The 17,948-nt window shown below is 31.7% G+C and overlaps 2 protein-coding genes across 5 annotated transcripts; one reads left to right on the top strand and one right to left on the bottom strand.

Annotated features, from left to right (window-relative positions):
- Positions 1-2,537: 2,537 nt before the first annotated feature.
- On the top strand, positions 2,538-7,895 carry LOC114370897. Of its 2 annotated transcripts, none has more exons than XM_028328300.1 (6): positions 2,538-2,732; positions 3,048-3,209; positions 4,773-4,853; positions 4,952-5,077; positions 5,250-5,345; positions 7,487-7,895. In XM_028328300.1, the coding sequence occupies exons 1-6, from the start codon at positions 2,633-2,635 to the stop codon at positions 7,567-7,569; spliced, it is 648 nt and encodes a 215-aa protein (XP_028184101.1). In that variant the 5' UTR covers positions 2,538-2,632; the 3' UTR covers positions 7,570-7,895. The 2 variants fall into 2 exon arrangements, with proteins under 2 accessions (XP_028184101.1, XP_028184102.1); XM_028328301.1 differs by lacking the exon at positions 7,487-7,895 and adding an exon at positions 6,064-6,274 and having other exon boundaries at positions 2,540-2,732.
- Positions 7,896-10,948: 3,053 nt separating this feature from the next.
- LOC114372482 (CCR4-NOT transcription complex subunit 11-like) lies at positions 10,949-17,703 on the bottom strand. Of its 3 annotated transcripts, none has more exons than XM_028330056.1 (12): positions 17,401-17,703; positions 16,970-17,080; positions 15,704-15,790; positions 14,911-14,964; positions 14,600-14,745; positions 14,297-14,447; positions 14,093-14,230; positions 13,567-13,638; positions 13,417-13,490; positions 13,176-13,317; positions 12,544-12,622; positions 10,949-11,415 (listed from the first exon to the last, which is right to left on the bottom strand). In XM_028330056.1, the coding sequence occupies exons 1-12, from the start codon at positions 17,557-17,559 to the stop codon at positions 11,327-11,329; spliced, it is 1,302 nt and encodes a 433-aa protein (XP_028185857.1). In that variant the 5' UTR covers positions 17,560-17,703; the 3' UTR covers positions 10,949-11,326. The 3 variants fall into 3 exon arrangements, with proteins under 3 accessions (XP_028185857.1, XP_028185856.1, XP_028185858.1); XM_028330055.1 differs by lacking the exon at positions 10,949-11,415 and adding an exon at positions 11,499-11,854; XM_028330057.1 differs by lacking the exon at positions 10,949-11,415 and adding an exon at positions 11,982-12,309.
- Positions 17,704-17,948: the final 245 nt, after the last annotated feature.

The raw sequence follows: 17,948 nt of genomic DNA, 5'->3' as shown, positions 1-17,948 counted from the left end.
AATAATTCAAAGGTTGAAAGTTAGTTAGTTAGTTACCTATTAAGGGACTTAGTTGAGTTAGTTACTCCTAACTAATGTTTGTTACTTGCTATATAAGCAAGTTCATCATCTTGGATAATGTGTATTGCAGAAACTTGATATATGTAGCTTATTCATTCAATTGTGTGCTTAGTTAATTGAATGTATTTTACTGAGTGAGTTCATCATGGTATCAAGAACTGTGAGATCCTACACTGGTGAGGAATGCTAGCTAGAGAGTCTTGATTGCTTTCAAGGAAGTGTGTCTTCTTCTTGAGAGATTCTTTTTGTTTCTCTCGCAAGTTCTGTGCATTGAATCTCCTTCTTCACCATTCTTTTCGTGAGTTAGTTACTCCTAACTAATGTTTGCTACTTGCTATATAAGCAAGTTCATCATCTTGGATAATGTGTATTGCAGAAACTTGATATATGTAGCTTATTCATTCAATTATGTGCTTAGTTAATTGAATGTATTTTACTGAGTGAGTTCATCATGGTATCAAGAACTGTGAGATCCTACACTGGTGAGGAATGCTAGCTAGAGAGTCTTGATTGCTTTCAAGGAAGTGTGTCTTCTTCTTGAGAGATTCTTTTTGTTTCTCTCGCAAGTTCTGTGCATTGAATCTCCTTCTTCACCATTCTTTTCATGAGGTGTTGTGGCTGAGTGAGAGGTCTTATTAGAAGAACAATTGAGGGAGAGGTGATGTGGACTTTGGAATCTTATTTCCAAAAGGAGAGGCTGATGCAGAACTAGAATTGGTTAGATATTTTGATTCGGAGTAGTGTGGAGACAAAAGTGATAGGAAAAACACAATAGGTTGCATCTTCTTCTTTGGAAGAGCACCAATCTCTTGGTCCTCCACAAAGGAACCGGTTGTAGCACTCTCTTCTTGTGAAATAGAGTACATTGCAGCCTCAGGAACTGCATGTCAAGTAATATGGCTAGATGTCTTGATGAAAGAATTGCAAGTGAAGAGTAAAAGCAAGGTAAAGCTGGTGGACAAAAAATCAGCCATTGATTTGGCAAGGCATCCAGCATCTCATGGAAAGAACAAGCATATAGAAATCAGGTTTCATTTTTTAAGAGACCAAGTCAGCAATGAGAAGCTGTAACTAAAGCACTGTAGAACAGAAATTCAGTTGGCAGATATCTTTAAGAAAGCTCTGAAGTTAGAAAGGTTTAGGGAGTTAAGGGATTTGATTGGAGTTGCATGTGTAAATGCATCTTTGAATTAAGGAGGAGTGTTAGAAATAATTCAAAAGTTGAAAGTTAGGTAGTTAGTTACCTATTAAGGGAGTTAGTTACTCCTAACTAATGTTTGTTTCTTGCTATATAAGCAAGTTCATCATCTTGTATAACGTGTATTGCAAAAACTTAATATATGTAGCTTATTCATTCAATTGTGTGCTTAGTTTTTTGAATGTATTTTACTGAGTTCATCATTGTACGCAGAGCGGGACAATGTTGAAGACTATGTACATCTGCAGAATCATCCTCTTCTTCCTCTATGCCTACAGAATTTTAGAATTCGGTGGCTAGCTTAAAATGAATTTAATTTTGGATTGGAAATGAGAGAGAACCAAGCCTTAGACACACATTTTAAATGTGAAGTGAGATCCATTAAAATATATTTTTCTCAATATATTTTAGTGAATAATAAAAAATGTTCATATGTCGAAAAACAAATATTTTGCCAGTATTGTTTCTGAAAAAAATATAAGAAAAAAAATTAAGGATCCGTCTAATTTATTAAAAATATAATACTGAACGGGATAAGAAAAGCAACATAATACAAATATACAAGTTACAAAACATTTTTTTATCTTGTATATCGTTTGATAAATAATGACCCATACAAGTAAAATAATATAAGTTTGTTGAAATACCTAATATTAATTTTCTTAATATAATTTTTTATCAAATTTAATATGTTTATCGAAATAAAAAAAGAGAAATTAGAATAAAAAAATTATATTTTTTCTTTTTAAAATAATTACGTTGGTTAGTTATTATTTTCTGTTATTAAAGAGATAAAAATATAAATGTATGTATCATTTTAATATTTTGCACTTAGACAAAGAAAATTGTCAGATAATTTTTTGAGTAACAAAGATTAAAAATTTTGTGTTGTCCTCCTATGTTTGTTTGGTTTGTGTTAGCTAATTTTTCTTTTTGAAATCAAATATGGATTTATTGTGTACATTACCATAATTTTTACGGATTGACCCTAAGAAACAATAGAAAAATAGGTTGACTTTTTCTAATGTTAAATCATCTGGTCACTTGTTCATTGCATAACCAAAAAACTTTATGATTGATACTACGTGGAGCATCACAATTGGTGTCACGGATACACGAACTAGGTAGATGAATATGGGTCAAAGACTCAACTTCCAACGACCCACTGTGTCCACGCACTGCTTTTTTCCGTTGTAGACATGTAACCCATGTTGCACCATTAATTTGTATATTCAATAGTACTGCTAGTATGTTTCATTTTCACACTTGTCCACGATTCATTTAAATTCAAATACAAGTACCCAAATATCTCAGCTTTGTTTGCTTTCTTTCTAGTGTAATCCCCTCCCTCCCATTCTCTTTTGACTTTCAAAAATGGCCTTTGCAAGTGTCATAGCCATTGTTGCATTTCTTCTTCTACAACCTCTTTCAACTACTTCTGACTTCCTTTCTCCTTTGCTTTCTCCCATCTTTGGTTTGTACCCATTTCTTCTTTACTCTTTTTTGTTGGATTTCCTTATTGGGGTGTTATATGTTTGTTGATTTTGCATTTCCTGGCTTTAGATTTATAGTGTTCATCTAAGGATTTGGATGGATCTTTAAATGACAAGATAGTAGATATGGTTCTTGCATGCAAAAAAAAAATTGTGTATTTTGATAAACATTTCTTGTTGATCCAAATCCTTCATAAAAGGGTCTTTTCAAGTTTTCTTTTTAATTATTTCGGCTTGGGAATTCTAGATTGCTTTTATATGATGTTTTGTTTTGTTTTCATGTGAGATGGGTTCAGATGATGTCTGCAAAGAAGTGGAATGTGGAAAAGGAACATGTAAACCTTCCAAGAACAGCACTTTCTTGTTTGAATGCGAGTGTCATCAGGGTTGGAAACAGAGTCTTTCCAATGATGATGATGAGTCAAGCTTGAAGTTTCTTCCTTGCATCGTTCCCAATTGTAAGCAAAGAACTCTCTTTATTATGTTCACTAATCACTATCATTGTGTTGATTTAATCTTGACACTGCCTCTAACACGAAAAATTATTTGTTGATGAACTATACTTACTAACATAGTAGCACTCTATCACATGGCAATTTTGCAAAGCACATTATGTTGTTCCTTTTCTTCTTGGTGTCTATGTTATTTGACTGATTGGTGAAATTGTCTACCTTTTAGATGTAAAGAATGAAAAGTGTATATGTAACTTGCAAATTGATTGCTGCTTTATTGAATTCAAAGTGGCTGTTATATTATATAGCCTTTACTTACAACGCTTAACAAAATGCTACAAAATAGCTCAGGTACAACTAAGTGATTCTCAACAGTTGAAAATTAAAAAGCAACAGAATCCTAGATATTATTAAAAACAAACAAAAGTTAAACTCGTAACTTATATAGCCACTGACTGTAACAGCAAGTTAGACTCCAAATTGTAACAGCAAAGACCTCTTCATCATTAGAAGTAAGGGGATTAACTGTAGTAAAAGAGGGTAGCGAGATAACTTGGTGGAAATTTTACCAAGAAGGATAAAGTGTCTGCTTGAAGGGTGTAGAAATTTTCTTTGTAAAGTTGGCCCCTATCAGCTAGAGCTGTCCCTGGCTAATATGATAGGCAAATAATATTTGGACAATGTGAAGTAACACCTGGTGAGAGAGAGATAAAAAAAGAGAAAAAATATACGAATAAGAGAAAAATGTAAGAATTATAGATGATATAATGTGACGGTAATTAGGATGACAGATTGTAGAGAGGAATGATGATAGGTGTTAGATAGGTATTTGAAAAAATTGGGTGTTTAAAAATCATTGCTCAATGTGTTAGAGAAATGGAAACATAAAATAAATGATTTTCTATGTGATATGGAAAAAATTTGGTGAACGCCTCTTGCCCTATCCACACTAGCATAAGAAAAGAAAGAGAAAAAAAAAGTAATAGATGTGATACAAAAGGACAAATATCTCATATAGAAAAAAAAATAAGAAAGATGTACATCAAATTCATGTATTAAATAAAAAATTAAATGCATTTAATGTCCTAAATAAAACTCAATTTTTTGAAACTTTAGTGGGATTTAGAATTCTTATTCTTTATATAAGTGTTAAATGAAAAAAATAAATACAATTAATTCTTCAAAATTTTCTAAATATTTACACACTTTTTCTTATTGCATAATTTTCAAGATAATTAATCTTAACACGGTGGTTACAATTTATTTTTAACTTATTATATGTTTAGCAGGTGTCACATGGAATCGTACAACTTACTAATAAATGACAACATGATTAGCATACTTTCTTTTTAACACATTTTTTATTGATTAAAATCCATGTGGCTGTTACTAATTTGGGAATAAAATAAGACTAGCCTAATGGAAAATGAGACCTACATAAATTTCATCAAGAAAGTGTGTTAGAGTGAAACTAGCAGTATTAGTCATTAGAGAGAACTTACTTATATTTCTCTTAAAAAGTATTTCATTGTTTCATATGCTGAAAGATTTGCATGATATCTTCTGTAGGTACATTGGACTACTCTTGCTCCAAAGCCCCTGCCCCTGTTCAAGAAAAGGCAACAAAGTCCAATGAGTCAATTTTTTATGGTAATTGAAAGATATATAACATGCATGATCATATTTCAATTTGATATTTTTTCTTATGAGATATCAATAGCATTTTGTTCATCAGTGCGTTATTGTAGCTTGCCACTGGGTTGATTGTGGAGGTGGCTCATGCAACAAGACATCCATGTTCTCCTATAATTGTGAATGTGATGCTGGCTATTACAATCTTCTAAATGTCACTGCCTTCCCTTGCTTCAGAGAATGTAAGATTACAAACCTCATTCATAGTAAATGATGTCATTTGCTTTAAGGGAATAATATGTTCTATGATTGATGTTGATGCAAAAAAATAAGGTTTTGACCTCTATGTTCACATTTTGTACCACTAAGTAGTTGTAGATAATTTACTTAAGATTTGAAATTTTTGTGTTTAAGGTTCTCTTGGCATGGGTTGCTCTGAACTTGGAATATCAATGACAAACTCATCTACTTCCACACCACCAGCTTTGAATGACAACATTAAGAATGAGGGTAAGTTCACAAATGTATGGCTAACTCAGCATTTGGTTTTTCCTTATCTTTGCTCATCAAACAGGTCTTTATTGAGACTATGCATACATGTTGTTCTTTCCAAAATCCCCAGAGAAACTGAAATTTGATCAATTAATAGACCTGCATAAACAGTTGAAAATTCAAGGCATGAACTTGGTCATATGGTTATCAAAATTGTCATTCCGTTATTTATAGGTTAAAAAAACAAAAATTTTGATGTAAAATAATTTAGTGATTATTTTTTAGAGATTTTGGAAAGAAAAAAATATAAGTTAATTTATATTTATTTACTATCATAAATATCACTTAAAAAAATTATGATAAGTTATTCAAAAATAGTTTTTAATTACAATAAATTTTATATTCTTTTCAGCTTTTGATAATTTTGTAAAGATGAAACAAACGTATCAAAAGTATGCATTAGTATTTATTGAGAAAAAAAGTTATTTTTTTTATAAAAAATGTAACAACGGACCTTATATAAGATTTTTTCTAACTTAAAATCAGAAATTAACTTGTCAAGCTATATACTGTATGTTCTAGCCATGTTATGGCAGTGTGTAATGCTAATTGCTTCTGTGATATACATTTTTGAGTTATGTGAATGTGAATCTAAACACACAACTAATTCTAATCATGTCGTGTACACGAGATAATTTCTTTTGTCTTTTGTTATTTAATATTTTGGGTTTATCAGGTAGCGCGATTCTACAAGGAAGCTTTTTTTGGCTGGTCATGCTAATTATGTTTATGGCAAAGCTTCAATTACAATAGGATAATTGCTGGTTGATTTTAGCAGTATGTCATTTTATGCTATTAATTTGGCCAGGGAGTAATTAAGGCATCACATCAGGGTTTAATACATGTCAGTTTTAGTTACTATTTATATCTAGTACCATGATTTGTCCTTGTTTTCTTAATTCTCTTTATATAATTAGTCCAGAGAATATTAATGTGATGATTGAGGATGAAGACAGCATATAATGAATCACCTACGCTAGTGTTAAGAATAGTTTTTTTTTTTTCCTTTTTATGATAAGAATGAAAGACAATATCAAAGAATATATAATATTTATGTATTTAGTTTAATCAATTGAACTAGATGTTTTTAGTGTATTAAGTATAGTTTGATAATATGATTGGATCAACACTATACCTATCTAATTTCAAAGCCCAATTTTTCAACCATGACTTAACATCCAAGTTTTTCATCTGTGTACCAACCAATGTACTAGTTTTTCCAATGCCTTAAGTTTGTCAAAGAACTCACCTTCATTCACATTTCACATCACTGTTATCTTTTAACACTCATCTTTTATTAGTAGGAATTGATACAAAATCACAAAATTTGGTAAGTTATTTCTTATTACATAAATCTCATTCATGATTTTATAGTTTTGACTACTAAATTTTAAGAAATGGTAAAAAAAAAACGTGTTAAAGCATTTATAATGGTTTTTATTGAAACCTTGCACACACACACACACATATATATATATATATTGTTATTTGTAGGATAAAACATGTTTTTTTGTCTCTTAAAATATTTTAAAACTCAGTTTTAATTTCTATTATAACAAGTTTTTATTTCCTATATTTTACTAGTATCACCTGTTTTTAGTCTTCTTTTTTTTACACGTAAAAATAAAAAATATCAAAATTTACAACAACTTGTGCACTTGCTCGATTAACTCAATTATATCCTTGATACCTGTTCTTAGTCTATGAGGAGCTAAACCCATATTACTATAAAAAAAACATATTAAATAATTCTAGGAATTAAAATCAAATTTTGAGATATAGTTTTATTCTTTTAAAATCTCAATAGAACTTCAATTAATAGACCTACCTTAAACAGTTGAAAACCCAAACTTCTTTTATATTCTTTCTTTCTTATGGTATAAATATTGTCCTATTGTTATCGAAATTGCAATTAGGACTGCTTTTCTAACTTATTGATGGAAATCAACTTGTGATTTGTGAAGCTATATATTGTTCTTGGCGTGTTTGTACTAAAAAAAAAATGTTCATGTTGTGACAGTGTATAATCCTAATACCATGTACACCTGATAATTCATTCCTTTCCCCTTTTTTATTTAAAATTTTGGGGGTTTCATCAGGTAGCTCAATTCTACAAGAAAGTTCCCTTTGGTTGATCATGCTAATTATGTTCGTGGCAAAGCTCCATTTGCAAATAGGATAAGTTTTGAATGGTTTTAGCAGTATCTTATTTTATTGTATTAATTTATACTGGTGTTCATATAAATAAGGCATCACATCAGAGTTAATACATGACAGTTTTAGTTATTATATGTGTCTAGTTCACGATATGTCCTTTTTTATTTCATTAGAGTTAAACAATTATTCCAGAGTATATTAATGTGATGATTGAGGGTCTTGTAGCTTTTGTGCTTCCCAAGTGTCACGAAATTGTATATTTGTTTGATTTTATTTTCATGCAACTTGCGTAGGTGCTAGAATTTCTCTACAAGTATTAATGTAAATGGAGCCCAGGAGGAAAAAAATGGAAGAGATGATAACGGAAAATGATTTCTAAGAAAATTGCAATTTAGTGGTGGAGGAAAATGGTAGAACTGAAAATGTTTTCTAAGAAAATGACAATTTAGTTCAACACATATTTCACTTTAACTCATAAATACATTTTCTAATAATTAAGTATTAATGATTTTAATAACAAAAAGTCTTAAAAAAATTCAAGTTAACTTCTTTGACTTTGGAACTAGAACTATTATTTCTCATTGAAAAAAATAAAATACTCCTTAAGTTATATGTCCACTTCTAAAAGCAAATTTGTTTTTTTTATTGATCTGTCTATTTAAAAGTTTGAGGTAATGTTAATTGTTATCTTAATAATTAAACTCTTATCTTTACATAATTTTTAAATACATTAAACACTTATTATAAACAAAAGAATAGTGGTCATATAAGAAAACTAAAAACGCAGTAAAAAAATAATAAGAAAAATAAAAAATAACTAACATAAGGACAATGACTATATTTCTTAATTTGTTTGTTATCCTCTTAAGTGGATAGATAAATACCTCAAACAAAAAGTGGATAAACAAAAAGAAAAGGAATATTTTTTTATGAGTAAAAGAAATGGAATATACGTGTGAGAATAAGTTAAACCATTTGTTAGGACCTACAGTGTAGCCTATACTGGACTTAAATAAGTTAGATTAATTAGACATACAAAATAAGTGTAGATACTTTTTTTTCAAAATATTTAGTTAAGAAGTTCCACTTTAAGGCACATGAGAAGTCTTTTAAACTTAATAAGCCAACTTATTTAAAATATAACACATTACATTACATATAATATAAAATTCAAATAAAAAATTATAGCACATTATGTACAATACAAAAGACATGGAGTCAGATAAAAATATAACAGATTCTATTACATACAATACAAAAATTCAAATAAAAAATCTTAAACTATTAGCCCCATACAACGCATGGCCCAAGTCAAAATATAGTATAAATAATATTATAAACAAATATCATTATGTAGGCATACAATAATTAGTGAAGAATTTATAATCTTGAGCTAGTAGGGACAATCTATTTAAAAAATAAAATTAACAATAACTATTATTCATATATGAAGATAAAAGACACAAATATTAAATACAGAGGAGTCATATACATCAAAATAGGAGGGCAACATAAGTAAAATTTAAGAATACACAAATTTGTAAAATTTGTCTATCCTCGTATACATACAGGTTTGTCGCTGACAACAACAATATTTGTAGTTTTCAAATTATACATGATTTGTAGGTGTTTCAATTGAACTCTTCATTCTGAAGAATCTGGAATGTGGGAGTGTATGATCTGCACTCTGTTGAATAAAGTAAGCATCCAAATTCCAAATATGTTGCATTCATTCATTTTTTTTCCATTCTTAATAAGTATAATAAATAAGGTAGAAAGTATATACATTACAAGTTCAAATATTATTATGTTATGGCTTCATTCATCTGAGATATACATTACCAACCTATGATCTTATAGGAGATATAAGATTAGTCTAGAGGTGAAGGAAAAAAAAGAAAGAGAGGAGAGATTACAAATTTAAATATCCCACTAACAAACTAATAATACTAACAATTAATATTTGTCGATACAAAAACAAAACAAAACGATGATCTTATAAGTTATAACATGATTCCTTTTTTATCATCATATAGTTGTTAACTAAATTGTCGACGGTTGTCATGATCCACCTAATCTCTTAGGGTTTGTTTAGGGTTATTTTTAATTTTGAGTTTCAAAACTTTTAAAAATAACTAGTTTTTAGTTTTAGTTTCAAAAAAAATTTAAATCAGTTTTTAAAATATGATTAGTTTTAAATAAACTCATTTTGAAAGTCATATTATATTAAAATTAGTTTAAGAGCATTTTTATATGGTGGTGATGTCAATAGCAATATCGACGATAGAGATATTGTGGTGGTCGCAATGACAATGATGGTGGTGGAGGTGGCATTGGTGGTGATACAAATGGTGGTAACAATGACGATATGGTGGTGATAGTAGTGTTGGTGGTGACAGTCAATGGTGGCAATATTGGTGGTGGTGACGGAGGTGATATTAGTGATGATAGCAACGACATTTGTGGTGGCAGTGATGAAGGTGGTGGTAACAATGTCAATAGTGGTAGTGGTGACAGTGGTGAAGGTGGTATTGTTGGTAGTGATGGTAGTGACAATGATGGTAGCGGTGACATTAATGGTAGTAGTAATGATAACAATGTCGGTGGTAATGGTGATGTCAATGACAACAATGGTGGCAATGACAATAGTATTATGGTGATACCAAGTGGTGGCAGTGTGGTGGTTGTGGTAGGCGGTGATGGAGGTGATATTGTTAGTAGTGATGATGACAATGACAGTGACAGTGACATTGATAGTGGTGGTGGTGGTAACAATATCGGTGGTGACAATGATGACAATGACGATGGTGTTGGTGATGACACCAAGTGGTGGTGGTGATAGTGGTGATAATAACGGTAGTGATGACACTAATGATGGTGGTGGTAGTAGCAACGGTGGAAGTGGTGGCGATGGTAACAACCCGTTCTGATGATGACAACAATGGTGATGCTGGTGGTGGCAATGACAGACATGGTATTATGGTGATGGTGTTAGCAGTGACAATGATGGTGACAATGGTGGTGATGATGATAGTGGTGATAGCAACAACAAATATTATTGTCAAATGTGAGAAATGTGTATTTTTTTAAACTAAACCAAATTCATAACCTTTTTTTATTTTGAAAATAAGCATAAAAATATTTCGATGATTTAAAAATCATTTTTGCTTCATTTTTGCCTAACACATGTTGTTTTAAAAATTTCATTTAAAACCCAAAAATCAAAAACTCACAACTATTCCAAACAGACCCTTAGTGATTTCTTCTTTGTCCAACATCACATTAATTGCTCAAATAATAACAAAGGAAGTAACTATTTACTTCCTTCATCTCAAAATAAATATCGTTTTAAGCTATTTTACACAGACAAATAAAAACTAATATCTAGATAAAAAGAAGAATGATTTTAAAAAACTAACCTTAGTATTGATATTACATTGAAAAACTAATGTAATACTTATAATAGATATTAAGTAATACTTATTAGGAGTATTATCTAAAGGAAAAAAATTAATATTACATTAAAAAAGTAATTGCAATACTTATTTTGAACCATATTTTTTGCCAAATGCGACAATTATTTTGGAGCAAAGAAGTAATATAAATGAGTTTGATAACCTAAAATCCTAGATATGAATATGATGTGCTTCAGATTAGATCATAAATCTTGTGGTATTGGTAGCTTCGTTTCAATCACTCTTAGAACGAAATATTGTTGCAGATTTTTTTAGCTGGCCAATAGTCACACTCACAAGTTACCTGTGGTTGTGGGTTTACACACTTCATTTTCCAACATCTTGGGGGTTATGATTATGAATGAGTGTATGGGTAACTGCCCAAGGTCTATTGCAGATTCTTACAGTCCTAGCCCCTTCAGTAAAAAGATAATATATAAATTTGTATTTGAAGATGTTATTTACTAACTTTACTTAACTAGCATAGTAAAAAGACAGGTTACACAAGGACAACCACGAGGTAGGGGGTATAGTATAGTATTAAAATTCAATTACATTCTAAATTCTCTATTCTCACATGAACATTTCAAAATATAACCCGTTACAATTAAAATGCAAATGGCATAAAAGCTATAATCTTGATTTATTGTCCACAACTAGAAAATGAGTACATAACGCTACCTAGCTCTAGGTAGATACATATCTACAGAAAGTCTTGAAATAGGACAGAAAAGAGGAGAAAATTGACAGACTAAAATCATTCCAATGACTTGAGCAGCCTAAATAACGCAGCTGCCTCTCTAATCCGTGAAAACTCGATGCAAAACGCTTGAACTTCAATGAAGAGATCTTTGACTGCAAGTTTGATCATCACTAAAATCAATGACATGCTTCCACTTTCACTTTCTTCTTGTGTTACATTAAATATACAAATATTGCATTCAACTCTCAATAGCAAACAACAAATAAGAAACCCAAAGAAACCAGGCAAAATTACCTCTACTGTTATTTTAAAGGAGATTCAAATACAAGAGATAAGATATCCTCCAAAAACTAATCAAAGAAAAGACAAAAAAACTAAACGTGAAACATGTAATACTGCATGACAATCTCTCAGAAGAAATACAAAGACCGTCCCCTAAAAAGTCCTTGGTCACAGAATCTAAGTGCACCAGTCAATCCTGAATAAACTCCAAAGTTAAAAGTCGAGCAGAGAAAATACTAGTGTTTCTTTACAACCAAACACTCCAAACAACCACAAATTGAGCAGAAATCCTTTTAGAACCACAAATTGAACTTCACTTTTGTGCCTTCAACAAAGAACTTATCATTTAAAATATTATCTACAACAGTTTAAACAAATTCTGAACATGTTCAAGTGTGCTATTTCCGCACCCTCTTTTATCACCAATTGTGTAATTTATCCAGAGTAAAACTAGTTACTAACAAACAATTTATCTTCTTTTCTTTTCTTTACTAGGGACCTACATTTTTTAAAGACAATAATGTTACAATTCAATAATGTCCCAACTGGGTAAACTCACCATTAATAATGTTGTTCCGAATGAGGCTTTGCAGAAAAACACAGACAAGTCTCACAAGCCGGTTCTGCATGTATTTATCCTGAGAAAAAAAAAGTAGAAATCAGAGATGTTAATTATGGGGGGAAAAGCAATAGCATAGTCATATTATGAAATGCAAAGAGAGAAATGGTTACTAAATTGGATCATTATTGCAATTATTTAGTATCTGAGTGACATGAATATAAAATCCAGCTAAAAAATTATATCAATGGTTGTTATGCAAATTTTACACCAAAGTTCATTGCCAATGACTTTTGGACATGTGGAAATAATAAGGTACTTTGGCATACATATGCAGGTGGTTAGATAAGGGCAGTTATCCTATAAGAACAAATGTATTTGCATGCATGCATTGTGCATTCATGTGGATACATTTCTGTCCAGATTAAAGAATACTGTACTGGAGTCAACTGGTTTGTCTTGAGTTAAACCTTAAACTCTTGCAATTTTGGGTAGACAAAACAAGTTATCTCATAGTCAAACTCTTTTCTAGATAAACTTTGGTAAATTCATTAAACCCATATAAACTTGCATAAAATCAAATGTTATCAAGTTTAAATCAAATGTTTGTTTTGCAGAAAATAAAGGCTTACCTTGATGCCCACACAGGATGCTATACAATTAGTTATGTACATGTGAATGAATTGAGACGGTAGTTCAACTGCTGTTGTAAGCCTGTTCACAACTTCCATTGAATGTAGACTCATGTCCATATTGACAAGTACTGTGAAGTATCTGTATCCATAAATAAGCAAATAGAAATAAAGAAAATAATAGCGATAGGGTAATGTATGTACTAAAGCACAGATAATATAATAGAGGAAAAATGCATACTCTGCTATTTCTGGAGAATTTATCAACTTAGTGAGAACATCAACTGCAATAAGGGGATTGTTTTCCACCAGGTCCTGATAAAAAAATGAGAATAAACATCAAGACCTAACTTGGTCATTGATTCATCAAAAAGATTACAAAAACACTTACTGGCAACTTTCTTGGTGTCAGTCCACAGTGATATACAAGCTTTGGATCATTTGCCAGCTCCACAAGGACTTGCTGGATTACAAGGAAATCAAGATCATATTCTTCATTAAACATTTGACAAAATAAGAACTAAGGTACAGATACACTTTTGACACTGCAATGTGATGCAATCTGTAACAACTAGCATGGAATATATGTGCTATTATAGAAAAAAAGAGTCTTCCAATGGTTTACTCAGCTTTCCTTAAAATCCCAACCTAAAAGGAAATCTTTTTTTGTAACAAATCAATCAGGAGACCCATCACGTAATCTAATTTCTACATAAAAACTTGCAGGTTTGGATGCCATACAAGCCACAAGGTTTTCTTTACCTTGATGTGTTACAGTGAGGTGCTAGTTCAGAATTAGTTCATCTGTCCCTAATTGTTCAGTGTAAAGAGCATGCTCCATTTATCCTTAACAGAGATGCTCCTACAATGTTTCATCTTCTATCAAATCAAATAATAATAATAATAATAATAATCACCTCTTGCTGTGCAGGCGCAAGGGCTCCCTTCAGAGCTTTTGCAATTAAGTCCCTTACTGCAGCCCCTCTGCTGGTATCAACACACATACCATAGTCCCACATAAGTTCATGATTGTCATCAGGATTGAGCCAAACTAGCTGAAAAGGAATTCACAGTATAAATAGCTTGAATAATTAAGACTCAAGAATCAAATATTGCAGTACCTCCCCATCAAGTATCGGCAGCCTTGGTGGAAGGGGTCTGATCCAGTGAGGACTTAATCCTTCCAATGAAAGATTTGACAACAACCCAACTATTGCCTCATCTTTATCTCCGGCACCATGTTTAGGTTTTGTTCCAGGTCGCAGATCAAACCTATAAATGGGTCGTTATAATAATTTAGAGCATCTGAACTTTGAATTGATACTCTAAATTAGCTATAGGAAACCATTGAAGGGACGGAAAAAACAAAGTAAAATTTAATAAAAAGCTATATTAATTTGTCAATCCACTGCATGGGGCCATACTCTAGTGAGTCTGCATCACAACTTGGGGGAACATCTGGGTCTGGGACTACATTTTTTACAGAGCCATCTTTAAACAAGCAGCGATATGGTTCTAGATGAACTTTATCAGAAAACTGCTGCTTCAACTGATCTAGTGGAGGGAACTCCTGGAATCAGAGAGGATAAATAAGTATAGAAATCCTAAACCAAGGGAAGGACTATCCTGAGACATTTGAAAAGGCAGTGATACATCTCAGGAAAGTTAGATATTATGGAAGGACAATATTGGATATGTTATGGGTAAGGACTTTGCATATCTATAAGTAACTTACATGTAATGACTGATCAAATCCTTTCACATAATCTGATGCAGACTGTTTAAGAAACTGCAATTCTCCAGGAAAAGAAAAACACCTCAGAAATTACAAACCACTAAAAATAAACACCTAATGAAAGAGATAGAATAAGGAAGATCAACAGCAAACAATTAGATGCATGTTGAAGGTGAAACAAGCGACAGAATCTTAAACTGAAAATATGTTACAAATATGTTTAACCAACAAACAACATTCCATTCACAAAAATTTCAATTTAAAACAAATTTAATGGCCAAAAAGTGGATAGATTTTTATCAAGGAATTTTTTAGGAGAGAAGAAGGCAAAGGCAACATGGAAGGAGGATTAGAACTCCAATAGACAAATATGAGTCAAAAGAAACAAGCTGAAAGGAAAAAAGATTAGAACAATCAAAATCAGCATTCTCTTATAATTACAAAATGAGCCAACAACAAGTCAAATAGACTCCCTTAAGAAAACAATTTCCAATATCATACAACTTCTGATTAAAATTTCTCTAAAATCTTGCTCTGCTAATTCCACACTTGACTAAGTGGCTTTTGCAGAGTACCAATAACAGTATTACATGTCAAAACTTGCAACTGGCTGATAACAATACCTATAAATAACCTCTTCCCAGCCTATGTTCAAAGAAATTGTACCTAATAATAGCTAACAAGAAATGATGTTTATAAAATAGGATGTTGAACTAAAAAAAAACATCATTATGTAGAAGAAATAAAAAGATAGCGTGTATGAATAGAATTAGACAATGAAACAGAATATAACCTCTTTCCCACTGTTGGAGCTATCAAGACCTAGTAGCTGTAGAATAAATGCCCTCTCAACTTTTTCGGACCCTTCATTACAGGAAGCCTGTAGCCAAGAAATTATCCTTATCTCAACAGTCATATAACACAATAACATAAAATGTAGAGAGAAAAAGCACAGTCCAACTTATTACTTATTCATATAGAGATGAAAAATGATGCAATATCAATTGCTTATCATTAACCTTTCATGATTGTTTCAGCTAAGATTTCCATTAAGAGTTCCAAAAGGCATTTGGCTGAAGAGAAACCCACAACAACAAACACTCAACATATTTCAGCAGGCAAGGTTGGCTACATAAACCGACTAACACTACTAACTCTGTCAATATCTAGATTTCAATAATACCATTTGTGCAGGGTTTTTTTAAATGGTTTATCCTAATGTTTTCTTAGCTATTCCGCTCCCCTCTAATTGGACTATCTTCCCATTCATCCACTTTTCTTACTCGCATGGTAGTCAACTCGCTAGTTTGAACCATTAACTGCTGGAGTATACTACTGTTTAGCATACTGAATTCTGTTAGTTAGTTAGTCAGTTATTTTCTGTTGTAAATAACCAACTGTAGTATCCTAGAAATAGCAATCAGTTGTATCTCTAAACACATATATCAATAATAATTTTTTCTCAGATCCCTCTCAATTCTCTACCTGTTGTACCCTTTTAACATAAACTTTCTGCCCCATAGGCCATAGTGACCAAATTGTGCTAATTCACAATAAACTCGCCATCTCTTATGGTAAACTTGGTTCAAATTCAGCTCGCACAAACTCGTGCTTATGGATGAATTAGTTAGTTTCACTTTTTTTTATAGACTGCATGTCCATAAGTAACTCAATTGTAATTCAGATGAAATATAGTTAGTTCTATTTTGTCAGAATTTCTGATTTGAGAAACACAGTAGAAAATTACTCTGCAGAAAGAATGTTAGATTTCCATATTGGTATAATATTTTAATCACAAACTTTTCATTCATCAACATCTGGAGCATGTAGGGAGGCATAAATGCAGTGCCGTACAGATCCATTTATTATTGACAATAGTTTAACTAGTTTCAATGACAAAACCTTATTCTAAGGTGCCTGCTCATAGTTCTTATTCATCGTGTTTTTGTTAAGGAATCACATCCTTCTCTAGCATTCAAAAACCGGTTCTAACTTCAAAGAAAAGAATTAGACATGCAAAAAAGTTTCAACAAGTACAACAACAATAATAAGTGCTTACATTTACAATAAAGCTTATGAAGGGATTTGAAGCCGGTTTCTGGGATGAATAAGCCTCAACTAGCAGAGCAAAAGCTATTAACCGCTCAGTGGTGCTGAGCACCTTATTGTCCTGCCCACAAAGATTCCAATTAGACAACATTCAACACTATTTCCAATCAAATAACAGGGTAACAAAAATAAAATAAACACACACATATGCCAGAATCTCTATCTAACGAAAAAAAAATCACAAACCCCCATCCCAAAAAATGAAAATCTTCAATTCAACAACATTTCCACCTAATAATTTAAATCCCTAAAAAATGGCATGCCAGAATCAGTATCTAATGGGAATCCAATAAGGTACAAGATTTGTTATAGAAAAACCCTAGAAGTTGAATTGTGAGTGGGAAACGAAAAACCCTAAACGGAAAAAGAAAGGGATTTCACCTGCAATAGGATGAGGAGATAGGAAGAGAGAGTGAAATGGCGGGTGGAAGGGATTGCAGCGTTGAATTGGGAGAGGATCTCATGGAGCGAACGTTGCTCTGCTCTGAGGAGAGAGTAAAGTGTTTGCGATTCTTCGGCACTCAACCTCCGAATGCTCATCTTCAATATTAGTTAGGGTTTCACTCCAAGTCATAAACCAACGAACCAACGCGATTTCTAGGTTCTGCTCTCCCTTCTGTTATCTATCACTTAACACCATGAACAACAACAACTGCCAAAGCAAATCAAATCATTAAAATTGCAATATTTATTTTTACTTTATCGGACACCATTTACTTTAATTTTCATATGTTGAATTAATAAATATCGTATAAATTTACGTTTTATTTTATCAACCAATTAAAAAAAATTCGTTGACGCACCTCTTCAATTAATTATTGTAAAAGTCTTCAAATGATAGCCAGAAGGATATTCATGGACCCTATGAAAATTGAAAATTTTGGTTAAAAAAATCAAATATTGAACAACTTGAAATTTTTTATTACTCG

The sequence above is a fragment of the Glycine soja genome, chromosome 10, assembly GCF_004193775.1.
Source record: "Glycine soja cultivar W05 chromosome 10, ASM419377v2, whole genome shotgun sequence".
Taxonomy (NCBI): domain Eukaryota; kingdom Viridiplantae; phylum Streptophyta; class Magnoliopsida; order Fabales; family Fabaceae; genus Glycine; species Glycine soja.
Note: the sequence above shows the minus strand (reverse complement) of the source record. Positions and strands in the feature narration are given on the sequence as shown.

Excerpts from the sequence above, each read along its gene's own strand:
- LOC114370897 (XM_028328300.1), top strand. The coding sequence starts at position 2,633 with ATGGCCTTTGCAAGTGTCATAGCCATTGTTGCATTTCTTCTTCTACAA. Across the intron at positions 3,210-4,772 it reads TCCTTGCATCGTTCCCAATT|GTACATTGGACTACTCTTGC; the intron begins GTAAGCAAAGAA and ends TATCTTCTGTAG. Across the intron at positions 5,078-5,249 it reads CTTCCCTTGCTTCAGAGAAT|GTTCTCTTGGCATGGGTTGC; the intron begins GTAAGATTACAA and ends TTTGTGTTTAAG.
- LOC114372482 (XM_028330055.1), bottom strand. The coding sequence starts at position 17,559 with ATGAGCATTCGGAGGTTGAGTGCCGAAGAATCGCAAACACTTTACTCT. Across the intron at positions 14,746-14,910 it reads GATTTGATCAGTCATTACAT|GAGTTCCCTCCACTAGATCA; the intron begins GTAAGTTACTTA and ends CTCTGATTCCAG. Across the intron at positions 14,231-14,296 it reads TGCCGATACTTGATGGGGAG|CTAGTTTGGCTCAATCCTGA; the intron begins GTACTGCAATAT and ends ATTCCTTTTCAG.